Source organism: Pristis pectinata, chromosome 3 (assembly GCF_009764475.1).
Source record: "Pristis pectinata isolate sPriPec2 chromosome 3, sPriPec2.1.pri, whole genome shotgun sequence".
In the NCBI taxonomy this organism is placed as follows: Eukaryota; Metazoa; Chordata; class Chondrichthyes; order Rhinopristiformes; family Pristidae; genus Pristis; species Pristis pectinata.
The window spans coordinates 42,151,126-42,178,713 of NC_067407.1; the positions used below are offsets into that span (position 1 = coordinate 42,151,126).

Sequence of the window (27,588 nt, forward strand, 5' to 3'; positions counted from 1 at the left end):
GATGCAATACAGGGAGGAATAAGAGCTTGCAAGCAACATTTTTGGAACTTTGGAAAAATTTGTTCAAGTGCTACGAAGCAGTAGTATCAATAAAATACAGAATGCTGCAATGGGAAAACTGTTTGGACATTGGTGATTACAAAGACAGTGGAGAGAATACAAACATAGGCATACACTATGGAAAAAGGGTTTTTGCCCACCAATTTTGCACCAACAGTCAAACACCCCTTTACCCTAATCTTGCATTCATTCCGGTTTATTACCTTCACATTCCCATTAACTCTTCACAGATTCTACCATTCAATGACACACTATGGGCAATTTACAGCAGCTAAATAACCAGCTTAATTATGGGCTTAATCTACCAGCCCATAATTTTTTTTAGGTGGGAGGTGTTACGGACTCAGTGAAAGTCCCTTTAAGATAGAGAGTGTGTGTGTATGTGTGTGTGGGGCGTGCTTACGTCAATAGAAGATAAAGGACGTAATGACGTTGTTGAAGAAAATGGGAGGAAATGGAGCAGCTGGAGGAAACTCATGTGGTCACAGGGAGAACGTGCAAACTCCACAAAGCCAGCATTGTAGGTCAGGATTGCACTGAGTCACTGGCGCTGTGAGGCAGTTCTATGAGCTGCGCTATGTGTCACCCCTACTATATTGAACTTGAACATGAAATCCATTACAAATCTTTTTCCATTAACACAGCAACTGGGAAAGCAGCCCCAACATCATTTCTCTGTCCCACAGTGGTAGATATCTCCATTTTTCTATTCTCATATTTTGTCATTTGAGGCATTTTATCATTGTGTTTGGTGTGTGATACTGTAAACAGCACAAATAAACAGTTACTTATTCACACTCACAATAAAAGTCTTACAGTTTACCCTGAAACACTCAGTTTTTGCTGCATTAGCATCTGACAAAACTCAATCCTGTAAGTGCTGAGTAACTCTAAGCAGGAAGATCCCAGGCTAAAGGGCTGGAAGAGAAACAAACAACAGATGTGTGCACAGACTGCAAGGAGCACAGGATCCATCTTATGTCAGGTTTATTGCAGCACAATCAAGTCAGCTGGTGCTGTATTGACCCAGCACTGTTTTTTTTTGTGTGGTGCTATCCCCTCTTTCTGTTCTAGTGACTGAAGTGCCTAGCACTGTGCTTTGAATTTTAATTAGTGCTAATACCAGTTTTAAAATTCCTTCCAAGTCAACACAACAAATACATTAACTGAACATCTATCTTACTAATATTTATGGAATTTTGCTGCATACAATATAGCTGCTACATCTTTCCAAAATAGCAAAGTTTTATTCCCTCATACATACACATGGATGTGGAAATCCAGACAACTCCCTTTTGAGATTATTTGCAAGTCACTCCATTAGATGAATTTACTGCTTCATACAAGTATAATAAAGGTAACACATAGGCACTCAGTTCTGTCCGCCCTGCAAATTCCTTCTCACTAACATTTGGAGCAGGCCAACATTTGGAGAGCTGTCCTGCAGGCCGGTCAACCACAAAGCTGTCGGCCTGGAGTCACAATTAAGTCAACTGAACATTAGTGATATGATGGTTTCTTTAAGATTAATCAGTAGTTTCATTCCTACATTACTGACACCAGCTTGGTGTATTCCAGATCTACTTACTTAATTAACTAAATTTTAGTTCCCAATTTGAACTCCTATCTCTGGATCATTAGCCCAAGACTTTATTTGCTTATTACCATGAAACTTCTGACTACTGTGGTCGATGCACTTTAGAATAATTATACTAGAAGCACCTTTGAAGATTTAAAAGATGTGATGAATTGTTAAGCAACTGAAAATCTTTTAAAAATCTTTCTTCTAAAGAGGTTTAAAATTGAATACTTGCTTCAATCCATACACGTCTCTCATGTCTGCTACGCGACAGCTAAAAACTCAAACATCTGATTCAATAAAATATATTCCTGTGAATACTTGTCTACCTTATTAACTGGCATCTGATTAAGCCAGGAACAGAAGAATGCTGCAAAAAGTAAAAAGATCTTTCACTATTAAATATCTTAAGTTCAAAGCAATTACCTATATTAACCATTTCTATAGATTTGGTGCATTACCATTTTTATTCCACACTCATTTGTGATGGTGTATTAAGTAGTAACAAAGCCGCTCAGTGACTTATGGAATAAGTGCTCTTTCCCACATAATTCTAGACCAGGCAGACATAAAAGCTGTAGGTTTCATTCCCGATCTGTGCCGATTTAGCTAAGGGAACTGGAGAGGTTTGTTTGGGGAGCCAGGTAAGGAAAAGTTGCTTCCAATTGTTGTGATGGACATGTGGGACGTCGAAAGGGGATGCTTGCTTCCAAGTTTTGTTAGTGAATCAAGGGCAAAATATTCGTATGCCCTGGCAGAATAAGTATAGGAATGGCCTCTCATTTAATATCACAAGCAGCTAGAGTATTGATTTTTAGTATCTGGATGGACGCCAGCACCTGGGATACCACAAATACATGGAAACCACTAGTAGCTTCCACTCCACTCTGACATGCACAAACAGCATCAACATCAAAATAAATTAAGAATAACTAAGACTTTAAAACAGATTTCATGTAACAAAAAAATGTACTTCATTTATTCTGTTGAATCAGAAAATACTTGTAATCAATATTCTTTTGCTTCAAAAATTACTCCTGTTGCTAGAGAACTATACAAATGAACAATGCTGGAACTGGTTATTGAATGGACCAGAACAATTGAGTTATGGTCAAGCACTGTCACAAATTTGTTTGCTGTTAAGTTCAAAGTTATTGCTCATAGTGTACCAAACACCAAATGGCAGAAGTCTAATGTGACTAATATGCATAGTCCTGACTGAGTCAACAGAATCTGTAGTGTTTACAATACAAGCACAAGCCAATTTCAAGGGTTAAATCTGAGCCAGATTGGATCTATAAATGGGCTATCTGTGGATGGCTATGATATCAGTATCAAGAATGCAATATCTGATACCTCTGTTCAAGACAGGAAATAGAAACAGCAGAGACAGTTGTCAATGTCACAACTGGAGGGGACATAACTCCACAGGCAAGCTGGTCACGCCTCAGACCAATGGAACCATTTCCCTCATAGATGGCACAGATAGAATATCGGCCCCGAATTTGATGAGGACACAGAAAGGTTAGAAGGTTAACACTTGAGGCATTCTACAAACAAACTGAGCAGATATCAATTTTATAGCTCAACATGTAATTTACACATCAGCATATTTTTTAAACAGCAACTGGAGATGGCCAACTTGTCACACAACTTGAGAAATTGTTAGCGTAAGCAATCCACAAGTTCATCCTCACCCATGTCCAAATAAGTATTTGATGACAGACTTTTTACATGATTGCTGAGCTAATATTATCAGTGAAATATTAATCAGGAAGATTTTATGATGAACTTGTGCCAGGTGAAGATAGTTGGCCTTGCAGCTTAGGTATAGTTGGATAATTTAACTCATAACCATTGTTCATTTTGTTGGACTGTTAAAACATCTTTTCCTACATTCCTACTGCTTCAGCAACTTGGTGGTGAAATACCAAAGTGGCAGCTTGTGCATTATTTTGGAGGTACATTCTGAAATTACACTTGTATGTTACAAACTCTTAAGTTTTGTAAATGGGAAAACAACTACAAAACATGTGCAGTTACTGATAATAAACAATCTTCTGAACATACCTCAAACAAACCTCGATCAACTGGGAAAAGCCTTCGAATCACCTGCAGAGACTGCTGGAAACTGGTGAGGAAGGGCAGCCAGCAGCAAGCAAATGAAATCAACACAACAAGGGCTATTTTGATCAACCGTGTTAACCTGCAACAGAAGAGGGAAAGAAAAATGGTTTTTGGAACAGTTAAAGCTCATTTCTACATCTTGGGCATTAATATCCACAATCAGAAAAAACGATGCAGCTTCTGTCTAGAAATAAAAGCTATGATAAAAGTAGCCCTGGGTTCCAAGAACCCAGCATGGGTTCTACAGTACGATAACTAAAATGTTATAGTGGCTGCAGTTTTTCCTATGCTTCCCCACCCAACACTCTTTCCTACCTTATGCTCCAACATTCTTTATACAATGGTGGTCTATAATGAGCACATTGTGGCTACGTTAAACAATGATGCATGCATGCTGGCTAAAATCTTTGGCTGTCAGCAATCTTATCTTTCCATATCCCTACAGTACCTACCACAAGTATACAAGCATAGGTATAGTATTTTACGAAAACTCAAATAATAACAAAAATCTAAAAGACAGTCAAGGTGTTATTTTATTCATTCACAAATGTGCTTACTAGCAATGCCAACATTTTTACCCCTGCTTAATTTCCTTAGGAGTGAGTGATTTGCTCTGCCATTTCAGAGGGTAGTTATTAGTCAACGACGCAAGTCTAGGTGCCATGTAACACTACACCAGATTAGGCAAGGGCAGCAAAGTTCTGTCCTGACATTGGTCAACCAGATGTGTTTGTATAACCATCTTAAATTATATTGTTATCATTACTGATTGTAGTTTCTTATTCTAGATCTACTTAATTAAATTTAAATTCTACAGCTGCTCATGAAGCTTGAACTCGTGAGCATTAGTTCAGATCCCTGGATTACTCACCCAGTAACAAAACTGCTACACTATTCACCATTCTATTGAATGTATTAACAGAACTTTAAGTTGCTGTAGCCAATTTTTCCACAAATAATTGTCAAAAATTTGTCATTCAATGGCAACGTCTAACCAACCAGAAAGCTGTTTTATTAAAACCATTTCTGGACTTCTGCACGACCCAAGTTTACACACGGGTGCAGTACCAAGGAATGCCAAGCTGTTGTAAGTGCTGAGTCATTGGATAAGGCCCATCTCAGATACAGTTCCAATGCCCTGAACAGTAGTTATTCCTCAAATCAAATAGATCAAGTTATTTATCTCACTGTTGCTTGCAGAAGCTTGTATGTTAGTTCCAACTTGTAACGTGGCTTGAAACTAGTGACATCTGCTACAACCTACTAGGTGAAAACTATGTGTAAGCTTGCTGTTATGTTTCCCCTTATTACAACATTGTAAATGTCTTGTGGCTATGAATTGCTTTTGGAGATTATGGGTTGTGAAAGGAATTACACAGTTACTTTATAATTAATAGCTATATAACACACTTATTTTCTCTCCATCTCTTTGGAATACATTGACTCCAGGTGGGTTATAGTTCTGAAAAATATCACCAGCTTTCCAATATCTTGTACATGCCCGTTCTATATATTTATGGATATAGAACAAGTGATTAAGTTCTTCCAACTTTGGGTCATACTAGGCAAGTCTAGTTCTGTCCTTGTACAGTTCACACACACTACTTATTGCAGTTCGCTCCCTCAACTCATCAAATCATCCATATTCCAAGTCCAGAGGCAAATTTCAGCATTTCTATCACTTTTCCTTCAGAGAAAATGGCACACAAATCAGAGACTGTCCAATCTATTCCACAAAGTACATTGATCACTATTAAAATACTTACTGGCTGGTATCGTACAACTCCAGTTAGACACCAGAAAATTACCCATCGTCTACAAAAGGCTGCACAGTTCTAAGAAATATTTGGAGAGAAGCTAATAATTCTAAAAAATAAAACCAGTGTTTGTATTTAAGCTATTTACAGAGCAAAGGCAAAATAGAACAATTTGCAAATCTTAAGACGACCTTACTTGATTCATACGACACAGCAAAAACTAAAATTGTATTAATCTTCAGTTACTCACCCGCCACCATTCAGGTCTCTCAAACATTTTCCAAGGAGATAGCAGAAGAAAGGGAGTGCATGGTAGAGTTCCATTTGCTTATAATTAAGAGCCAAGCAAAATGCCAGGGACCCCAATAGGACCCGGTCTTTCAAAAGGCCCAGCAACCCCCACAGGGCGAGGCCCAAGCTGATACAGTTGTATGTGTTTTCATGTTAAGGACTGCACACAAGTATTGATCCAGACTAAACATAGAATAAACCAAAGCCTCCTGCTTTCATAAAAGAAAGTTTTTCCAGAAGAATATCATTGAACATTTTCAGAATTTATTCTACAAGTTGGACCTAGGTAAAGTGTCAGGATACAGATTTAATTTAATCCCTTTCAAACTCAGTTTGAATATAAACCAAAAAGATCTTAAAAAATTAATTCAATTACAATCAAGAGGTGGTATTTTAGTTCTGCATTATTACTATTCTCTCAGCACCTCGAGAATGTTGTCTGACAATAATTTTTTGTTTCCTAGGTCAGAGTCAGAGCCAAGGAGTACCCCACTGGGCCCTTCAGCCCACAGCATTCATACTGCCCATCAAGCAACCTCTACATTACTCTAATATTTCCTCTCACATTCCAATTAACTGCACCTCTCCCACCCACCCACCCCCCCCCCCGCCATTCTGCTGTCACCCACCTACACTAGGGGTAATTTACAGTCGCCAATTAACTTGCCAACCAGCATGTCTTTGGCATGTTGGAAGAAACCACAGCGCTTGGAGGAAACCCTTGAGATCACAGGAACAACACCCAAGATCAAGATCACACCAGGTTTCTGAAGCCATGAGGCTGATGTTGGACACTTACCTCCTCCAAATGAAAAACTGCAACAAAACCCAACTTGTCCTCAACCAACAATCGCACTAGTAGTTGAAAATCACTGATTAAATTTTCTTCCCCCTAGATAACAGATTTCAGTCAGCATTCAGGAAACTAGTAAAGGCCAGGAACTGACCCCGAGATCAGCCTACCCGCTGCGGCTGAGTGCCACACCATGTTGAACAGTCACTCACTGAAGCACTAGGGGTGACTCTACGTGTTACCTCATTTTTTAAAATAACTGAAAGCCACCATCAGTAAGGATATTGAAAATGCCCATGGTCAATAAGAATAAGTCCAGGATACAGCAATGCACACAGCAAAGACGAGACCTGCAAAGAATAAAAGTAGAGTTTGTAGGTTTGTAATTTTTAAAATATTAAGTTAACATAATTGTGTATTTGGATTCAGTGGTACAGAATCATGGCTTGTGATCAGTGACTTCAATTCCCCCCCCCCCCCCAATTTTCACTCCATTTCTCCTTAAGATGCCAACACATGCTGCAAACGCAAACACTTTATACCCTCTACAGTACGTCACCCCAAGAAATCATGTTTCACATGGTCTTATCAGTTTGAAGAACTGCAGAGAAACAATGGCAGAGTTTAATCTATGTTTACCAGTGAACATATGCAAACCTTCCAAAAGGGGCCACTGATACTGACCATGTGTGTGGAAGCCTGGCTAATTTTTTTTCCTCTTCCTAAACTCAGATGCAAAGGTCTTCTTGTCTACGTGCTTTATTTTATCTGTGTTACATTACGGCACCAAATAATAAAGGTACCTCTGGTAATGCCTCAGTGTCCATTCTTCCTGAGTTAGAGTTAGATGGCGAGTGGAATTGGCCATGGCAGTCATCTTAGTCAAGACTGCTCCTGATGAGGTTTTCTGACCACAGGACATACTACAATTGAGCACAGTCTAGTCCTCAAGATGTTAACAGATATTTTATAGCAGTGCTCATTTGAAATCAATTAGCAATAAAATTGAAGTAAGTGGAGTAGGCCATTCAGCCCCACAAGCCTACCCTGTCCTTCAGCTGTCATTTATCTGCCTTTTCTCTGGATCCCCTGACTGCCAATTCAGACAATAGTTTGAACTTCGATTTGCTTGGCCCTTTATTACTTTTGCATGGTGCAGTTTTCAGACAAGTTAAAGACAAGACAAAAAAAAATTGACAGACCCAACAACTTATCTTGTATTCAACAATACAACTGGCAAAGAATGGGGAATTCTTTAAAGGGTCTGTGGTAGAAAAGGTGAGCAGCTTCAAGTTACTGGGTGTCAACATCTCAGAGGATCTATCCTGGGCCCAGCAAATGGATGCAAGCATGAAAGCAGCACACCAGCATCTCTATTTCCTTAGATGTTTAAGGAGATTCAGTATATTATTGAAGATACAGTGGAAAACATTCTGACTGGTTCCATCAGGGCCTGGAACAGAAACTCCAATGCACAGGAATGCAAGAGGCTACGGAGAGTAGTGGACTCAGCCAGTTCAGCTCTCCCACCATCGAAGACATCTACAAGAGGTGATGTCTCAGGAAGGTTACATCCATCATCAGTGACGCCCACTGTCCAGGCCACGCCCTCTTCTCGATGCTGTCAGGAGGCAAGAGGTACAGGATCCTAAAGACCCACACCTCAAGGTTCAACTATAGCTTCTTCCCCACTGCCATCAGGTTCTTGAACCAAGCCAAAAAACCTGAATACTACCTCGGATTACATTTTATTTTCTCTCTTAACTTGCACCAGCGTCATTATGTTTATTGTGTTGTTTATTTCTGCACATGTACAAGTTGTGTTAATTTAAGTTTGTTAACTTGTGTTTCTAATGTACTGTGGTGCTGCTGCACAAAGCTAATTTTCATGGCATTTATACCCTGTGTATGACTATGACAAGAAACTTGAACTTGAATGCAACCTACTATCAAACAGAATCTGCCACACGATAGTACGTGGAACACCTTTCACCATACAAGATGCAGGAAAACAAAGCAAAAATACGGTTCTTTACAAGAACTTTGCACTGTGCTTAATTGAGAACTCAACGCAAGAGTGAAGCAGATATGGTGGAAAGATCCAAGTTCCATTCCTGGATTTGTACCGCAGGTGTTAACACTCATCCCTTCCTTCACTCAAAGGGCAGTGTCATTAAAACAAGTCAAATCAACCAGGGCACTGCAAATGAAGATTTAATGTCTGTTGGCAAAGGAGAAAGTTAACAGCAACACCAAAACTTGGTGTTGCTTATTCACTGGAAAAAGTGATCCTTGTTTGAGGTAGTCATGAAGGATTAGTCTTAGGACAAAGTGGTGAAATAAAATGTTCAGAGATAGAAAAAAACATTTGTGTTCTGTATTTTGATAAGACGGTTGCCAGGGATTTATGCCCCATGACACAGCACGCTGCGGTCTTGTGTGATTTTAGGCACACAACGCAGATGCTAATTTAGGAACACTTACTCACTGCGCACGACTAAGAACGTGAGGCAGTTAATGCACAATTGCAGCTGTTACCTTTATATGAACTACTCTGATAATTACAAGGGATGAACAGTAAATAAATGTCATTACTGTTCCCTCTCAGCTGTTGATTGCCCTGGTTGTCTCCACCCCTAACATCCACCCCGTCCTTCCCCACCCCCAACTATCTCTCCTGCATGCTTCTAAGGAAACGATTTCAAAAATTGTTTACCAGCCAAACATATCTGGTTTCATGGCATATGTACTTTGTTTGTTATCTTGAAGCACCCACCATAGATCAAGGAAGCCTTCACCTTGACTTTTATCAGCATTTAGAGCATGTTAATGATTTGGTTTTGTTGTTTCAGTATACAAAAATACCAGTAAATCTAATGATGATTCTATAATGTGACAGAATTTAAAACCTCAAGGCGGTTTCAAATGACATTATCCTCTAGTCAGACAAGCCAGTGCTGCCTGAGAATGAACTTCACTTGTTCTGCGGTTACGTTCTAAAGGATTTAGCTGAAACTTTCTACTTGTGTCCAAAACCTATCAGTCACCTTCACCAAAATGTCAAACTGCATTAGATCATTTGTTGATTCAAAACTGCCAGTTAATCAATCCATAAAGATTATTTTGTTTCTTGTCCTGTACTCTCCCTTCAGTGAACAATGCTCTCCCTTCTTCCTTCAAGACAATAATCATTGTTATGATATGCTTCCATAAGTGTCTTTGTATCAAGTTGGCATTATCACTTGAGCCTACATGGTGACAGCAGGCTATTTTTCAGATGGTAAGCTGCCTCATCACAGTGGAGTGTTAACTTCCCTTCACCCCACACTTGTCCACAAATACAGAAATATACACACAGATGGTTAGCGCATTCTCTCCTGGCAAACCGGTCATCAACATCAACCTTCAGCCCACCACCCACACAGAATGCTGATTCCCACCACTTTACATCTACAGCCACCCAGCACTATCCCAGCCAACAGTAGAGACCAAATATTTGGAACTGAGATTAGCTGCCTCATTTCAATCTGGGCATTTCAATCTGGAACAGCCTTGACTCTGCAGTGCACTTAACCCACTGAGCTCCATTATCCTATCAATATTTTGAGCTGATAATGAATTTAGTGTACTTAAGTATCAAAGTAGGCAGCAGAGAGCCTGACAAGGACTAAAATAAAAGTGTGTGAAATTTTGTACTGCATTCAACTCAGCTCTGGAAAAAAAACCTTACATTTAGTTGGATCTTTTACAAAACAAGATGATGTATCAGAATACATCGAGTGTGGTAAATACTAAGCTAATAAGTAACAAAGGAGTTACAAGAGTATACCGAAGACTAAATTGAATCCTCCTCCCAAGTCCAAGTGACTGTTAGAGTGGATGATATTGTCCACAATTTCTCACTGGTTAGACTTGTTCCTGCACTCTTTAGCTCAAAGGTTTTTGTCCATAAGACTAATGGAAGTAAAAGTAAACAGTAATCGAGAGCAACAAGGCACCTTGGACTATCATGAATAATGAGATAAACAAATTATTTCCTAAACAAAAGATTTGAGAATTAAGAAATACGCAGAGGGACCAAGGAAGGTGAATTAAAGAAGGTGAATTCAAGTCAACTCATATTTAAAAAATAAAGATCAGATTAATTAATTTAAAAAAGGAAAAGAAAAAAGCCAAAGAAAATATTAAGTTTTAATTAAAGCCTCCATAATTCACAATCTGAAGGAACAAAGGCTTCACAATTTAATTGTTCACTTTCTGGGCAAGCAAAGTTGTCTGGCTGTCATTAACCATTATAATGTTGTTAAAGGGGCACTTACACTGTTAATTACTAGATTAACTTTCTGTGGTGAGTTTAATAGCCAATTAATGTGCAAATGTAGCAATTTGAAATTCACAAGATAGGCAAGGGCAAGATGCTGCTTTTGTCAAGCTAACAGCAGCATGGTGGAAATTGTCCAGCAGAGCGTGGCAATTTGCAATTCAAAGAATCTCTCTTATTCACAAGAACACAGAAAATAGAAGCAAGGCATACACAAGCCTGTTCTGCCATTTGATCCGATTGTGCACAGCAGAATCCAGGTTCTTCCCAGATCCCCATGTCTTTTGACTCCTGGTTTCCAAAGATCTGCCAATCACAGTCGTCAATGTTCTCAACCACTGCACCCACAGCCATCTGGGGTTGAGAATTCAGAAGACTCAATCCTGAAGAAAACAACTTCACTTCTCAGACCCAAAAGGCCAACAAAAGTTGCTGGACAATTTTCACTTTAACATGGTGCATCATTCTGTTATTTCATTTTTCAGCCCACTGTTTTCAGAAAGATGGGAACAAAACCAGGAGAGAGCAGTACCACAAAGTGGACCACAGAAATAAAGCAGTGGAGGAGACAGATCACATATCAAAGTCCACGCAAGGCTAACTGAGAGTCATTTCCTGCAATTTCAGCTGCACATGAATGGATGATGCAAGAGAAATAGTACAGTCTTAAATGGTGTGCATTAGAATAGGGCATGGTGTAGCAGAATAATAATCCATGAAGCTACCAAATAAATAGGAATTTGAAATACACATAGCTGCTCCACAGAAAGTTTATCTTAACCATCAACTCCGAGTGAAGTGAAGAATGAAATTACATGAGAGAAAGAGGTTTACTTTGTCGGCAAAAAGTGCTATTAAAAATACTAGGTAATGAGTTGCAGTAAAGAGGTTCAAGAGAGCAGCTGGAAGTTCTCCAACAATATAGTCGTTCTGACACAAAGAGACTTGTATTTTCTAGCTTTTACTTTGAAATGGCCTTTTATCAGAACTAGAAAAAGTTATTTCAAGCATTTTCTAGTTTCATTTCTGATTTCCAGCATCTGCAGTTTTTTTGCTTCATGAAATATCAATGCTATTTGGTTGATTCCTGGAACAATTTTCAGGGACAATCTTCTACTTCCAAAATTTATTGTTTTTTTTGGAAGGTGATACTTTAGGTGCATGGCTCAAGACTAAAAATTTCATAGCAAGCATTTGCTTAATGTTTCAATTTTGCAATTGCCATAGTAACATTGACTACAATGCCTACCTTCACAGTCCCTGGACCTTCACAGTGATGGATGTAGTAAAGGATCGCCGGGATATACACAGTGAAGTCTGCAACAAGCACTGAACAAAATTGATAGTGTGTTAGAAATGTAAATGAGAATCTTTCTGAATAGGATAAAAAATACCTCAAAATCCAAATGGTGCAACCCCATTCCACGACCTCAACCTTTGATAATGTTCTTCAAATGTTGAACCCACATCCTATTTGCTTTAACAGGTTTCCTTAGCAATTTGCTCAATATCTCTAACACCATTCAACAGGTGTCAGTTACTACAAAGTACTTCCTCCAAAGGCCACTGATTTCATCAGGTTTGTTTCTAGACAACCAGTAGGCATTAAAAACACATTTTTCACCATTGGAAAGTTTCCTTGAATAGGACCTGGGATCAATGATTAGGAAACAATCATTTTACTACTTTCCCTTTCTTTCACCAAGAACTCCAGCACTATTTTCAGTGCAACCAACACCACCCTGACCGAGACCATTTAACTCTACACACACCAAAGATACAACTTACGACATTTCAGCTTGCATGGAGTATAGATTTCTCAATCTCTCAAACCTGTTCTATTCCCTACTCCATTTGTCTGCCTTTGCTGTGTATCCCACGAAATTCTAAAACATTTACCATTCTCACTCTTGAATATTTCATTAACCCAACATCCAAAACTACCCGGGGAAGAGTATTCCATATTTCCACAAACATTTGTGCCAAAATGTTCTGATTTCATTCCTACAAGATCAGAAGCTCACTTTACCAAATGGATCATGGAACTCAGCCCATTTCCTTGTGTGAAAACTCCTATTTGGTTTTTCTTCCCGCCCTTAATTCCTGAGCTTTTAATGAATACAGTCTGAAACTGGCCCATTTTAAAGTGAGAATGGTCTAGCAGGCTGCAGCAACCCAACATTCAGTAACGCGACCCTGAGGAAAGACATAACTGGGTCAAGCTGCTGCCGACTCCATTCCCCTTTCACTTCTACCGCTTTAGTCCATCTCAACTTCAATGTGTCTTTAGTGTATGTAGGGGAGGAGGGAAGAGTTCTTTTTGATCTGGATAATCTAAAATGATTGTGCAGAAATTCAGAGCTAACTGGAACCCAACCGGCACTCTCAGAGATCACAAGCAAATAGCCAGTAGAAGAAATGGAAAAATTCCTGTTGGTGCAGTAATGGACATTTATTGCAGCATTTCCAGTGTGTCACGTTCCTTTTAGATTTCTGAAGTCTGTTGTAATTTTCTTTGTTCCACCATGGGTTCAAGTCCACCATTTCATACCATGGGGTCAGCTTATCCAACCGTGGCTCACTATATTACATCAATGCCATTTGCTTCAGTCTTTTGCCTCCCCCAACCAACACTCCATTCCCACCCACTTCACATGAGTATCGTCTATCACAAAGTATCATTGGTCAAGCAACTGCCTTTTGATTCTACCTATTGATCCATGTCATGGTTTAAAGCGATGGGTCAGACTGCGATAACACACTGTGGTTCAATGTACTGTGGATAGGACTCACTGTGTCCAATACGCCAGACCAAAGTGATTTGTAGATATTTGGAGGTTCCCTGCTCAAAGCATTGGTTGGAAACCTCTAATATAATATCAGTCAATAGCACTCCAGTACAAGGAATAATCACCTCACTCACAGGTATCAGACACTTCAGATTTGCTTTTCGTCAACAACTTAAACTTTTCATGTGTGGCACAGGGAGAAAAATAATACCTGTAATCTGGCCAGTACATCCACATGACCCGCAAAATTCTCAAGATCACCAACTGGACAGGTGTTAATAAATGTTGACCTAAGGCACTGGGCAGAGGGTGCTGCAGCAGAATGTTCAGTCCCAGACTATGTCCAAGAGTAATTTATATATTTTTTCTCTTTAATCTTCAAAAGGAGAAGCTGCACAACATTCAACATCACATGAATTAATCCACAACCATCATAAATGTATAGCTTCCATCAAGTTGTATTGTTTATTCCTTATTATAAGGATATGTTTTCGTGATTTTCCCCATGTATTTAATTTTAATGCCTAAATTTCAGTGTTTGTCATTCCTACCTATATGTTCAAGCCATGAGCTGCCAAATTAACATTAGTCACTACCACATGTGCTGAACAAATTTGTGGATATCTGATATTATACTTCTGACATTGACAATCTGAGAGGGTCTTCATTTAATAATTTGGTGGCCCAAACAAGGAAGGACAAAACATTCCAAAAGCCCGTGTAATTAAGCATCTACCAGTTTATGAAAGTGGGAATGTTTACAAAAATTGAGCCACGTGTCAGAGTGTCCACCTTTTTCACTGCCCTCACTGTTACAATGTTGATATGGTTGTTTCTGAAAAGCATTTGGTCGATGACAAACCAGAAGTGGTGGAGGACTCAATGAGAATGGTGCTCTTGAAGATTAGGATATACCTTCTATTGTATAGGATGATCATAACCTGGCACTTAAGTGACACGAATAATAGTTGCCAGCCCCAGTCTGAATACTCTGGAGTCATACAACATGGAAACAGGCCCTTCAGCCCACCACATCGGCACTTGGAACATAAAGCAACCATCTATACTAATCCCATGTTTTTCCTCTCACCTCCCCATCAACTTCCCTCAACCACTTGCCATCCTACACTATGGATAATATACAGTACCAATTAACGTGTCTTTGGGACATTGGAGGGAACCAGACCACCCAGGGGAAACCCATGCAGTTACAGGGAGAATGTGCAAACTCCACACAGACAACACCCAAGGTCAGGATCAAATGAAACTCTGAAGCTGTGAGGCAACAGCACTAATCACTGCACCACTGTGCCACTTTTTTCCCCCCTTATTACTCCATCAACAGAAGCTTTGAAATCATCAAAAAAGAGACAAGCTGATGGAAGAACATTGCTGGTGAAGCATTCTGCTTCTCCCCATACCCCTACCAAGATTTGGAGTTACCTCTAAAGTTCTTAGTTACCTGTTGCTCTCATGAACAGTTTGTGCCCAAGGCTCTCAAACCCACGAGATGTATGAAGAGCAATCCACTCAGGATTTATCGATTCAGCTCTGAGTAAAAAAAACATGAAAAAAGTTTTACTTTTTTTTAAATAAATGTGTAGCCTGAGGAAAAGATATCCAAATATTAATATTTTCTTTCCATTTTCCACTCCTGCCCCAAAAGTATGAAGGCCCTCAACGACAACCAAGTGCACAACCTGTAAACAGGAGGCTGAACAGTGAATAAAAGAACTTGAGCTGCCCTCAACTATCGAAGAACTCACTCAAGCTACTTGCTCTGTGAGATTCATAAATAAGAACATGCAAGATGTATAAAAAATTCCACATCGGAGATTCATGTGCAAAATTAAAATACTTGGGATTGGTTGAAATATACTGGCATCAATTGAAAACTGGTTGACAGAAAAGAAACGGAGCAACAGTAATAAATATTTTATTTGGGGTGATCAGCAATGACAAATGGAGTACCGCAGGGATCAGTGATAGGGTCCAGCAATTCACGATATGCATCGCTGATTTGGGCAAGGGGACCAAATGTGATATTTCTAAGTTTGCCAATGACAGAAAACTGGATGGAATTGTGACTTGTTAGACCGATACAAAAGTGCTTCAAGGCAATTCAGACAAGTTGATTGAGTGGGCAAATACACATGGCAGATGCAGTACAAAGTGGATAACTGTGAAGTTATCCATTTTGGGAGGAAAAACAGAAAGGCATCATTATTTAAATGGTGATGTCCAAAAGGATCTGGATGTTCTTGTACACTAGCCACCTAATGCAAACATTCAAGTGCAACAAGCAGTTAAGAAAGAAAATTGTATGTTAGTCTTCAGAAAGAGGATTAGAACATCAGAGCAAAGATGTCTTACTACAATTATACAGGATCTTGAAGAGACCATTTAAGTATATGTGCAGCTTTGGTATCCTTATCTAAGAAAGGATATATTTACCACAGACATAGGGTAACGAAGGTGCACGAGACTAATTCCTGGGGTGACAGGACAGTCGTACGAGGGACTGGATCCACTAGGTCTGTATTCACTCAAGTTCAGAAGAATGAAAGGGGATTTCACTGTAACATACACAATTCTGTCTAGCTGGACAGAATGGCAAGAAGGATGTTTCCCCTGGGTTCAGAATCAGGGGCCAGAGCTAAAGGAGACAGGCTAGAATATTCAGGACCACGATGAAGAGAAATTTCTTCACCAGAGGGTGGTGAATGTGTAATTCTCTAAAAAAGGCTGTGAAGGTCATCACTGAATATATTTGAGAAGTAGAGATTTCTAGACACATCAAGAGGTACAGGGAGAGAACAAGAATATGGTATGGAGAGAGCATCAGCCATAATCATACTGAATAGCAGAGCAGCTTCAAGGGACCAAGTGGTCTACATCCATTCGTATTTTTCTAATGTTTCAAACTCAATATTAGGAGCTGCTAGTTTAAGTGAGCTGAACAATTCCTGAAGCCCATGAACAAGTACTTCACACAACATTTAATTTGTAATTTACAGTGGGGCACATTTCCAATGCCACTGGAGGCTATTCTTCATTTGCAAATTTGGACAATGTTATCATTATCAAAGCACGTAAAGAATTATCCTAATCTCAACCAAAATTAATGCTATTGCGCTTTCCCATTGTAGAGACAGCAAGAGGGCAGTCATTGATCAGGACCTCAAAACTTTACCCATTTTACATTAAAGAATTCTAATTAACAATATTAAATACCATGTTGTCCTACCATTAGCAGATTGAACTTACACATAAGCACAAAGCAGACTGTGGTAAGCAGTAAAAGGTGGATAATCAAGTCCCCAGTACTTGAGATTATTGTTGCTTGTATTGAAGTACCTGAGAGAAATAAATCAACAATGTTCAGAAATTGCTGGTTCTTGGGTTGTTTATAAAGCATATAAATTACACTGTTTTAAACAATACACTCCCACAGGATCTGTAGGTAATTGTGCCATATGATATAGAACCCCGATTCTCTCAGATTCGGTAACAGGTTTCAGTTGAGTTAATCATTCTCAACAGGGCACCTCTAACAGTGCAGCCACTAAGATCATGCTGTGGTCGAGTAAAGAGGGAGAAAATCAGAGATTGCACATGTGATCAATATCCAATGACTCCTTCTAGAAAGAGGTTAAGTGAGATTATGACCATAATGTTTTCCAAGGGTTGAATAGCCTTTCAGCTTTCCCCATCCAGGCTTGTGTACTCGATTGAGCTATTGCAAAAGTGCCAGAACCAACATCATCGCCGAGGTAGTATGGAAGAGAGAAAGGGTTGGAGGGGAGGGAGGGAGGGAAACAGGGATTTTTTTCTTCAATCAATCACAGGTATTCTAATAAATTTAATAGAGAAAAGTCCTTAACTCCATACTTCAACACATCTAAATGTTAGTTAATTGCACTGTGAGATTACAAACCATTGATGGATGGGTAAATTGAACGTAATCTCCTGCCAGTGTCTCTGAGCTTCATAATCTCCATACATGGGTGGTTTACCAGCACCTGACGACACAGAAAAAAAAACAGCTGTAGAGATAACATCAAAGAGTGTTCTTAACCAAGTCAACTCTTCTGAGAGCAACTGCACTGCATCCATGTGCAAAGTGAAAAATGCAGGAAAGGAACACTGTTCTGAGGTAAATTGACTAATTTTACCTCCTGCAGCAGTACAATTAGCCCCAGTGTCATTTCAGTGGAGAGGGGAAAGTATTATCCAAACTCCATGGCTCTTGATTTCTCCACAATATTCTATTAAGCAAGAAGACTGGGTTCTTCAGTAATATACATTCTCTTATCTCCTCAAAATGCCTTTTGCAAAAAGTTGATGATGACGACATGGTTTATTCAAGACGCATCAACACGCATTTTAAAATGAGGAAATGTGGGATCAAACGCCAACTGCAACTTGGCAGAACAGTTTTAGAAAGTGATTAAGAATGTGGTCTTGGTTCTCAAATGGCAACCAACCAAATTAATAAGGAAGCAGTAAACTGTTAACGTGATGAATTTTGAAATCATTGACCATGGGAGATAAAGAAAGGTGGAGGTGGTAAGAAAGCTTTGTTGCAGAAACAATATCTGACAGATGCTGATAACATGAAAATAAAAGTAGTATAAGAATAGAAATGCTCAAAGCAAGCAGCTAAGTTCTTGTTGAGGTCTAAACAGATGAACATCATTCAGAAAGAAACAATGAAGGAAAAAGGAAAAATACACACAGGATGAGGAATGCAATCACAGGCATGGAATACAAGAGGTAATAAAACTGCAGTTGTAACATAAAGAGTCACAAACAAAGAATAATGGAATAAATGAAAAGATGCTGTGAGTAGACAAAGCTTTGGGGTGGTATCGGGATCACAGTAAGGCAACCTCCAGCAGTTGAAGGATCAGAAAGCAGATGAAAGGCAAGCTTGACAGCAACTTCATAAGTTGAAAACTACTCATGGAACATTTTAAGTATTGAGAAAGTTGCACAAAATTCATGTATTAATAGTTGCAGGACTACATCACACATGCAAGTGATTTCAGCAGAATTGTAACTTATATCACAATTTTGTAGACTTCCAAAAGCAATCATTAGTTAGCAAAACATTATTCAAAGGAAGACACAAGACTGCAGATGCTGTAATCTGGAGCAAAAAAAAACTGCTGGAAGAACTCAGCGGGTCAGGCAGCATCTGTGGAGGTAGAAAGATGCTCAAGGTTTGGTGCAAGGTCCCGACCCGAAACATTTGACAATTCAGAGGAACGGTAAAGGCCGTCGTTGACCTCCCCAATTTGTGCACAACCGGTACAAGTCACTGCCTTGGGGAAGGGGTCGTTTTCCCAGCCTGGGGGCTGAACAGCAGCAATACAGACCTGAGTACGGGCTCAGCGACACTGCCCAACGCACCGTGAGGTTGACAACGAGTACGATGGCAATGAGACTCCATCGCTCCATGTCGTGGGCTGCAGCTCTGCCGCCGCCGCCGACTCCCCCCCGCCACCTCCGCCCGGCGCTTCCTGAAGTCCGCGCATGCGCGTCAGCTCCGTGCAGCTCCGCCGGCGCCTCTTGATGACGTGCAGCCCTGCATGGCCAGCTCAGGCGAGGTGTGTTGACAGTGAGTAATTTACCTTCATTTATGGCAAGTTTATCTGACTTAAGTTCTGGAGAAGACACTAAGTGTCACTTTTAAAGATAAACTTTAAAATGGTTTAGCTTCTCATTGCATAACTACAATATGTGCGTTTTATAACCTATTTAAGTGAACGTACAGTTGATACCATTTCAGAAGCTGTTTCTATTCTAATTGCAGTAACCGACATTTTAAATATCGTATTTGGGTTTTATTTTAATTTGATGTATTTAGTAAAATTCACAGTTGTACTAATATGGACAAATAAAAAATATATTTGAACTTACATTCCGTTCTTGATTTTATATTTGTGGAATGGTGCCATAATTGTATGTTATCCTTTGCACAGAAAGGCGTGCTATTGGCTGCAATTACTGATAAAGAACAAAACGGGGAAACATTGGGAATGAAGCTATAGAAATAGAGGGTGGGGTGAACCACACCAGTTATGGAACTGCATGTGTTTCTCACAGTAATGCACATTAAGGCCAGCCATTTATTAATAAGGGTGCAATGAGATCAAACAGTTCAGGAAAACATGAGGATTCATTTGCTTATGGTCATAAAAATTCGCCTTCCGATAACGTCAAACGGATGACAGGGAAAAAACTCGTGTTTTTGTAAAACTCGTTTATGCCGATAGGTTGAGTTCTATCATCAGGCAGTTTTTAAACTTTCTGTTATGCTCCCTTGTATTGCTGCCAAAATTAATATTATTTTAGCCTCATTTGTCATCATACATTATAATGGAACCAGTTGAGGCAATTAGTTTTATCTAATTAGATGTCTCATACATAACCTCGAATATATTTAAGTTGAACTGGATATTGACAAGATTTGAGAATGGTATTTAATTGAATTTCCCAGCTTTAATACAAAAGTAGAACAATTTAATTGGATTCGTTTTCATTCATTCTGATGAAACTTTGGTTGCTGATTACTTTTCGTCTTTTCCATCTTATGATAATTCCTCGTGTAAAGAATTGTTCAAACGCACAAAATAGCACGTTTGTAGATTATAGTGAATTATTAAAAGGATTTTAAAAATCATTTAATGAAAATGTTCAAATTCCTTGCTTCTGTGTGTGACCAACAAGTTCGTTGTATGTGCTTGACCGAAAGTCCAAAGCTAATAATACCTCTGATTTGTTTGTTTAGAATCTTATTTCATTGAATATTGTCAAGCTCGGGCAACTCAAATTATTCTTTATATTTCAATGTTGTCAGCCACGCTAAGTCGAAAGATATATTTATCAAGGTCCATATATTAAAAATACATGCTAATATCTAGCGATCGTAGTTGTGTTATTTCATATGCCCGGGGAATATGTGTGTGTGTTTGTGGGTTTAATAAATACATCGAGTTTATTCATTTCCATGCATTATCAGAACAAAATTCGCCCGAGGAAGCGGGTTAATTCGGACATTTACAGAACCACAAAATTTAGCCAACCAAGTAGAATCTATTAGACAAATTAATCCCAGTTTGCTGTTTTTACTGACTGCATTTTAAAACTACACCGGCTATGCCCATCGCGGTCAAATATTTGCAAACAGTACTCTCGAAATGCATTTAAAAGCAGAGAAAATATGCCAAGGAACTCGGTGGCTATGTGTCCGAGAACGGAACGGCAGTAAACAGCAGATTTCGGCTCGGGCTGGTCGACGTGAATCGTACCGCTGGTTATTTACAGCTGAACTCAGTGGGCTTCTCTTTATTTAAAAAGAATAAAATATTCGAAATACAGAAACTTGCATCAAAATTTTAATCGAATTGCCTGTTTGGACGTAGGTAAGAGCACGAAGAAAGTGTAGGTAAAGGTCACGGCAAAAGAACCACAAATAAAGATTTATTTAGCTTAAGAAAGGGTTGGTTTTATTTGAAGTCTCTTGTTGATCGTCTATAGTCGCTGATTTATCTACTAAAAATAGCACTTTTTAGGTTGAAATGATTTGAACACCACTGCCATTGGACGGGAATTGGGAATGAATTTTGCTCCGTTATTAGTGTATTTGCCACCTCGCGGGCTTGGTAGATGTGTAGTATGTGTGATCAGTCTCTGGCAGTGGGGTCGCCTCCTCTTTTAATCCCAGGACCCAGCAAAGGGTCCAACGATTTTTCGAAACAAAATCATACTGATTTCTCACAGTGAAACTTTGTGCTCCTGGACCTCGGTGGGTGAAGGTTTTATTGACGTATTAAATGCCAAAAAGAGTTGGGATCCCGAAGAACAAAAACAGAGGCATCACCTTTCTCAGGACTCAGTCCGAAAATAAGCTCCCGCAAACCTAGTAAATTACATTTTAATATTTTATAAACATGGTCAACTCCTCGGAAAATTAGATAGGTAATTCCAACACGGACACATGCGTACAGCTATGATTTGTCTGCATCTTTTATTGGCAAGGGTTAAACTTTTTTTATTTGCTCTTGTGTTGAAAGTACCTATCGGACAGTTGTTAACATTTCAGACATTTCAAGCACATTCCATAAGTGCCATCTAGTGCTCCGTCTCGGTATCACACGGCCGTCCAAATCAAACCCCGAGCTTCCAAATGGAACGAGATTTGGTTAAGCTGCAATAATTATTATGATGTTGCTCACATCATTATCAACACAGCGCTGAGATCTAAACTCTGACTAAAACGAGGACGAAAATTATGGTTACCAATACTCGTCTCATGGCTGATCTGAGCGTTGTCAATTAGTCAATCGGGACTTCCCTTAACTTGTCCCTTCTCCTCTGGGGTTCAGTAACATAAAGCAGTTTGCTCCAGACGAGAGATTCTATAATTTATTTTTTAAAAAATCATTTTGAGCAGGTGGGTTTGAAACTGGTAAATTTCCATCTGCCCGCCATTTATGCAGAAGACTGTGAAGTTCATATTTACGTCGTTTCGTTGCGCGAAAATTCAAGAACCATAAATCACTTGAACATCACAGTTGACCGGAAGGTGACTTAAAAGTTACAACTGGAGATAAATGCGAATCAGTAAAAGTTGGAGGCAACGAAGGATCAGTGTTGGAATGAGCGCTGTCATTTCGGAATGGTTATATCAGCAGGTTTCTGAGCCGGACAGTGACTTTAGGAGTCGCCTTCTACTTTCCCAGGGGTATCAGTTAAATTTAGAACTAACGCTCATGTTTCACTAACCATCCGCCATTTGCTAGATTTGTGTAAACGCGACTCATAAGTAGGGTCGCAAATGCCTAACATCTTGTTACGTTTATAGAAACAAGAGGCAAAACATTTTTAGATCAGTTTCAATTTCCTTGTAAAAGGATTACTTGGGGAGATTCAATTTAGGGAAAGGATCCGCTGTTATTATGTTGCCCTTCAAATAAAGTTGGAGGTGGACATTTCTGCCCGTGTCAAATGATTATCAAATATATATCCACGGTGCTCAGACCACACCCTGACGAGCAGGACGGCCCGCTTCATTTGGTGTTTTTATACTGAGGTATAAATGTTTGCTCACTGTAAAATAATATTTACGGTTAGAGAAAGAAATCGCGTCTTAGCCGGGGCGCAAATGTTGTTCAAGTTGGACGGGGTCAGTCATCTCGCAACTCTCTTTAAGCACAGAGTGTGAAGTAAATAAGGAAATTCAATACCAGCAACGACACTTGAAGCCGCGACACATAGACAAACAGCCGAAGGGGAAGAGCTGGGGATGTGAACACAACCTCGTCGACCGAGATTATCAACAAATTATTAATATTAAAATATAAAAACGAAAACTATCTGCTTAGGCTTATTTCCCCCTCTACTCTGTTTTAAATAAAGATTTGTTAAGGCCAAAATTCTCCCAGAAAATCATGTTTTCTTCTTTCCAAAAACTGAAAGTAAAGTCAACGCGGTGGGTTTTATTTGTTTGAATTCACACTACGCTTCCCGTCTCCACGACATTTTGGAACTGTGTGTTCCATTCTGGAGAGAGACCAGCTTCGGAATTGGGACAATTGATTAGAAAGAAATTCCAAATGTATTTAAATTGCAAGTGTTTAGTATGTATTGAACTTTCGTTCAAATACAATATTTTTAAGCTGCGTGTCAAACACGTCTGCAACGGAGATGCTCAGGGAACCGATACGATTGTCCACGGAGCTAAATATTTGCAGAATATTTAGATCTTCTCTTCAGAGTACCATTACCTTTTAATTTTCAATCTCCTTTTATATATTATCCACGCATTGTCCCCTTTTTATTTCATCCATATTCTTTACATTGTTTCAGGAAACTCGAAGGTACACCCTTATTTTAACTTGTTTCTTATTATTCCAGTGATTGTGTAGGACCTACGGGAAAATTATGCAAAGAAATCTAAACTGTAACTCCTGGTAGACGCTCAAAGCGGGTTCCTCCTCAAGAAACAAAATCTGCTCAAACACACCTCTTTCACCAGTTTAAAGAGATAGTTGTTAATACTTTGCTACTCTATATAAATAATGCAATCTATTGCGATTCCATATAAAAAAGACCACCACTTACAATCGGAATTACGTTTATTTATATACGGAATATATATCTTATGATAAAGCACTATGCTTAGACATTTTGTTAAGCACAGCCTTTTAAAATGGCAAAATCTCCCAATGAAGATATTTCGCTATATCCCTAAAATAAAAAAAATCAATCGAGCCCTATTCAGGTTGCCCTTGTGAACCTCTCTTCCATGAAGTTGTACAGTAAGTGCTGTCAGCTCAAATTTCATCCTTAATATCTACAGCAAAATGTCCACTGATTAAATGGCTTTTAATTTAAAAAAAGGCAATGACCGTCGCTACAAAAGAGATTTTATTTTCTTTATAATTATATGCCGACCTGTCATATCACTTATCTTTTGGAGATTACTGTCATGGCAATGTATTTGAACGGTGGAGTGTGTAATCCTTAAGCGCATAGTACAATTATGACACAAAAAAACTTTAAAATTATCAGCCAATTGCATTTTTTTAGAAATGAACAAGAACATGAATGTTTGCAATTTGTAAAATTTATTTATAAAGTTTAATTCCCATTGTACAACACGACGGCGGCGCTACATAGAATACATAATATTTAATTCATATAAAGGGCTTTAAGCTTTTGTAGTCGTATACAATATTGACAGTTTTTTCCCGTTGAATTAATTCTTTAGAATGATTCAGTCGTCCGTAATATCTGTACATGTTCATCAATAAACTACTGGCAATGAACCTTTCAAAAAGACATTAAGTGTGAAAGCCCAAAGCTCTATACTACAACTGTGAAACCGTCTAATTAAAAAATAAAACTCAATGACTATGAACCGATAGGTTCTTTATACAAATATTTACAAACGTATTTACCTGTACAGAAAGCATTCCTTTTTTTTAATATAAGATAAGATTATAGTCTATCATTTGCAGTCAAGTTCAGTGCAACTCACTACCACAGGAGAAAAAAAAGGTATGGTGAGTGAGCGGTTAGAAGCGGAGAAGGTATTAAGATGGCCATTTGGTCACTGCGGCGGCCGAAGCTGCTGACTGTAAGAACTGTCCGGAGATTATGTTCGTGGGGACACTGAGGATTGGGGTGATTGCAGCCGTGGTTCTCGCTAAGGACAAGGGCTGGGGACTGACCAAAGCCGACTGAGCGGTTACTGGCGGCCGCAGGAAAGTTTGTGAGCTGCCCGACGTGCTTGTCACTCCGATAATGTTCTCGATGCTGAAGGAGGGTCTGCTGGTGGGCTCCGTTTTGACAATGGATGTGGAGCTCAGGCTGCTGAGTTGGAGCTGGAGACTGGGACTGAGCTGGGAATTAAAGGCTTTCCTGTTGAGTTCACTGGACGGTATGAGTGGGACAACTGGGGGTAGCATAGGACCCACGGGGGGGATGTAGGGATATTGAAGAGCGGCGGGATGAGAGTAGGAGGCGGGATGCAGAGCATAGGGACGCCCGTAAGGACCGCTCAGGCTATAAGCTCCAAAACTCTGCATCATGAGGGCAGTCTGCTCTCTCAGATGGTCCGCCGGCTGCCTCTTGAACCTTTTCCGCCGACGGAGAAAGCTCCCATTGTCAAACATATCTTCAGACTGTGGATCCAGCGTCCAGTAGTTCCCCTTACCCGGATTACCAGGCTCCCTGGGAATCTTCACAAAACAGTCATTCAGGGACAAGTTGTGCCTGATAGAGTTCTGCCAAGCTGGAAATTTCTCCCTGTAGTAGGGGAAACGGTTGCTGATGAATTCACAGATTCCACTAAGGGTTAACTTTTTCTGGGGACTTTGCAGGATAGACATGGTGATGAGCGCAATGTACGAATAAGGTGGCTTCACCAGACTGTTCTTGGGTTTGGAGACGTTGTTGCCGCTCGAGGAGCCACTTTCCTGAGTTTCCGATTTAGCGACTTCTCCCTCCGAGGAAGGCTGGCAGATAGCGGAAGGACTTTCCGCGATTTCCCTTGCCCCGATCTCCTCCACCTCTTCTCCCTGATCGTGGGTGGCGTGGCTCTCAGAGTCGCTGTCCTTTCCCATGCCCTCGTCTCCTTCTCCTACCACATCAATATCGACATCCTCTGCTGTGAGGACCGTGTGCCCTGACATGTCGCTCGCACTGCCGCTGCCTGACAGGGTCATCACGCTTTCCCTTTCACAAATCACCAAAAAAAGGTAAGAGCTTGGCTTCTTTTCTGATGAAACTTCTCTCCCCCCTCTCTCTCTCTCCCTCTCTCTCTCCCTCTCCAGTCTCTCGTCTCTCTCACATACACACTGTCTCAGCTGGCAGTCCCTTGCAGATCAGATGACAACGCTTTTTTAATGCAGGTCAAGGGGCTGTCAATAACAGTTACCTTTAACTTTTTGACAGCCTATTTCAACTTGCACATTGCAACGTTTTAACTTTTCCTATAATTTCTCGCAATGTTTTTAAAACGTTTACAGGTACGCAGCTCTTTAGCTTTTTATGCCTCCTTTATATATATAAAAAGACTGGTGATTGTTTCAGTTAAAGATATACTCTCAGGATTGTCACGTGAGGGACTAACGTCAGACTTCCCTCTGTTAAGCCATGCAAAACTCGAGTTATTTCATGTAATCGTCAACATAGATCCGGCCAAGACAACAGTAGCACCACTCATTCCTGCAAGCACCATTTCACTAAGGCGATCAAAGCATTCTTTTATTAATAAACTTGCTCGCAGCATGGAGCAAGACGAGACCTCAAATTATTTAATTGGAAGGTTTTATTTTGCAATTTCACTTTTTGGCCAAATGCAGAAATATGCCATACAAAATATTTTGGTTATTTACTAATTTTGCTTTATTTCAGGGTATTCTGGCGACCCAATCAAAAAAATAATTTAATTAGATATTAAACCCTAATATACCTATATTAATGAATGTGACGCTATTTGTTTAGTTTAGAGATTTTAATGCAGATTGACGTGTCACTCCCTTTCTTTATAAATAGTGATAGGGTTTAATTTTTTTGCTTTACGTTGACTTACAGTCAGGCACCGGCGTCTAAGCGATATTTTTTTCAAAGAAAGACGTATTATAACTGCATCAGATAGGTTGCCGCACATACAGCAAAATGGTTATTGATTAATCTATTAGGTTTTGTGAAGAGGGGATGAAAAGGGCAGGGATGGGGAGGGGGTGGTAGCTATTGGGGGAGACCTGCGGTAACAATAGAGAAGCCTCAAATAAAGAAATTTGGACCAGGATGTGCAGAGGTGTTAACGAGCTAATCATCCCTTGTGTTAGCATATGAAAAACTAGGAAATGGGAGAGTGTGGGTGAATGTGAACAAGCTATTCACAGCACTGAAGGTAAGCGTTTGTCTCAATACAGTTCTCAGGAAAGAAGGTTTTTAAACTACAGAGTGGAAACTATACTTTTCCAAATAAGTTTAACAGGAACTGACACCGTCTTTTAAACAAAAGCCTAATTTCAGCGCAATAATCCCTTCCCAAAAGCAATGTCTTTATGCAACGCTAAAGTTGTGTGTGTAAATACTAGCTTTAATATTTTTTTTGTTTTGGTGTTAGGTTAAAATCGAATTGATTTGTTCTTCCAATTCCTCCTACTCAAATCAGAATATCTTTAAGTGACAAAAGAATCAATTATTCTTTCCACCCTCCTATTAAGACTAACAAAACCATGTGAATGGGTTTACGACATGTTTTCGATGGGAGGAATGAATAACCATTTAAACCTGACAGGGCTTCCCTGTGACACAAAATGATATTATAAACTGTAAGCGTTTTC

General features: G+C 39.5%; 2 protein-coding genes across 2 annotated transcripts in view; both read right to left on the reverse strand.

Annotated features, from left to right (window-relative positions):
• Positions 1-19,231, reverse strand: part of alg6 (ALG6 alpha-1,3-glucosyltransferase) — a 40,043-nt gene extending 20,812 nt beyond the window's left edge. Inside the window, exons 1-8 of the mRNA XM_052012987.1 lie at positions 19,099-19,231; positions 17,655-17,739; positions 16,985-17,074; positions 15,180-15,268; positions 12,178-12,257; positions 6,890-6,957; positions 5,774-5,953; positions 3,710-3,845 (exon numbers count right to left, since the gene is read on the reverse strand). Coding sequence (XP_051868947.1) covers positions 3,710-3,845; positions 5,774-5,953; positions 6,890-6,957; positions 12,178-12,257; positions 15,180-15,268; positions 16,985-17,074; positions 17,655-17,739; positions 19,099-19,180 — 810 coding nt within the window. The 5' untranslated portion in view covers positions 19,181-19,231. The remainder of the gene's footprint in view (positions 1-3,709; positions 3,846-5,773; positions 5,954-6,889; positions 6,958-12,177; positions 12,258-15,179; positions 15,269-16,984; positions 17,075-17,654; positions 17,740-19,098) is intronic.
• A 5,591-nt stretch (positions 19,232-24,822) lies between these two features.
• Positions 24,823-25,956, reverse strand: foxd3 (forkhead box D3). Its single transcript, XM_052012383.1, has one exon. It carries the CDS (start codon positions 25,954-25,956, stop codon positions 24,823-24,825), a length of 1,134 nt encoding a protein of 377 aa, XP_051868343.1.
• Positions 25,957-27,588: the final 1,632 nt, after the last annotated feature.

Coding starts and splice junctions, on each gene's coding strand:
- foxd3 (XM_052012383.1), bottom strand. CDS start 25,956: ATGACCCTGTCAGGCAGCGGCAGTGCGAGCGACATGTCAGGGCACACG.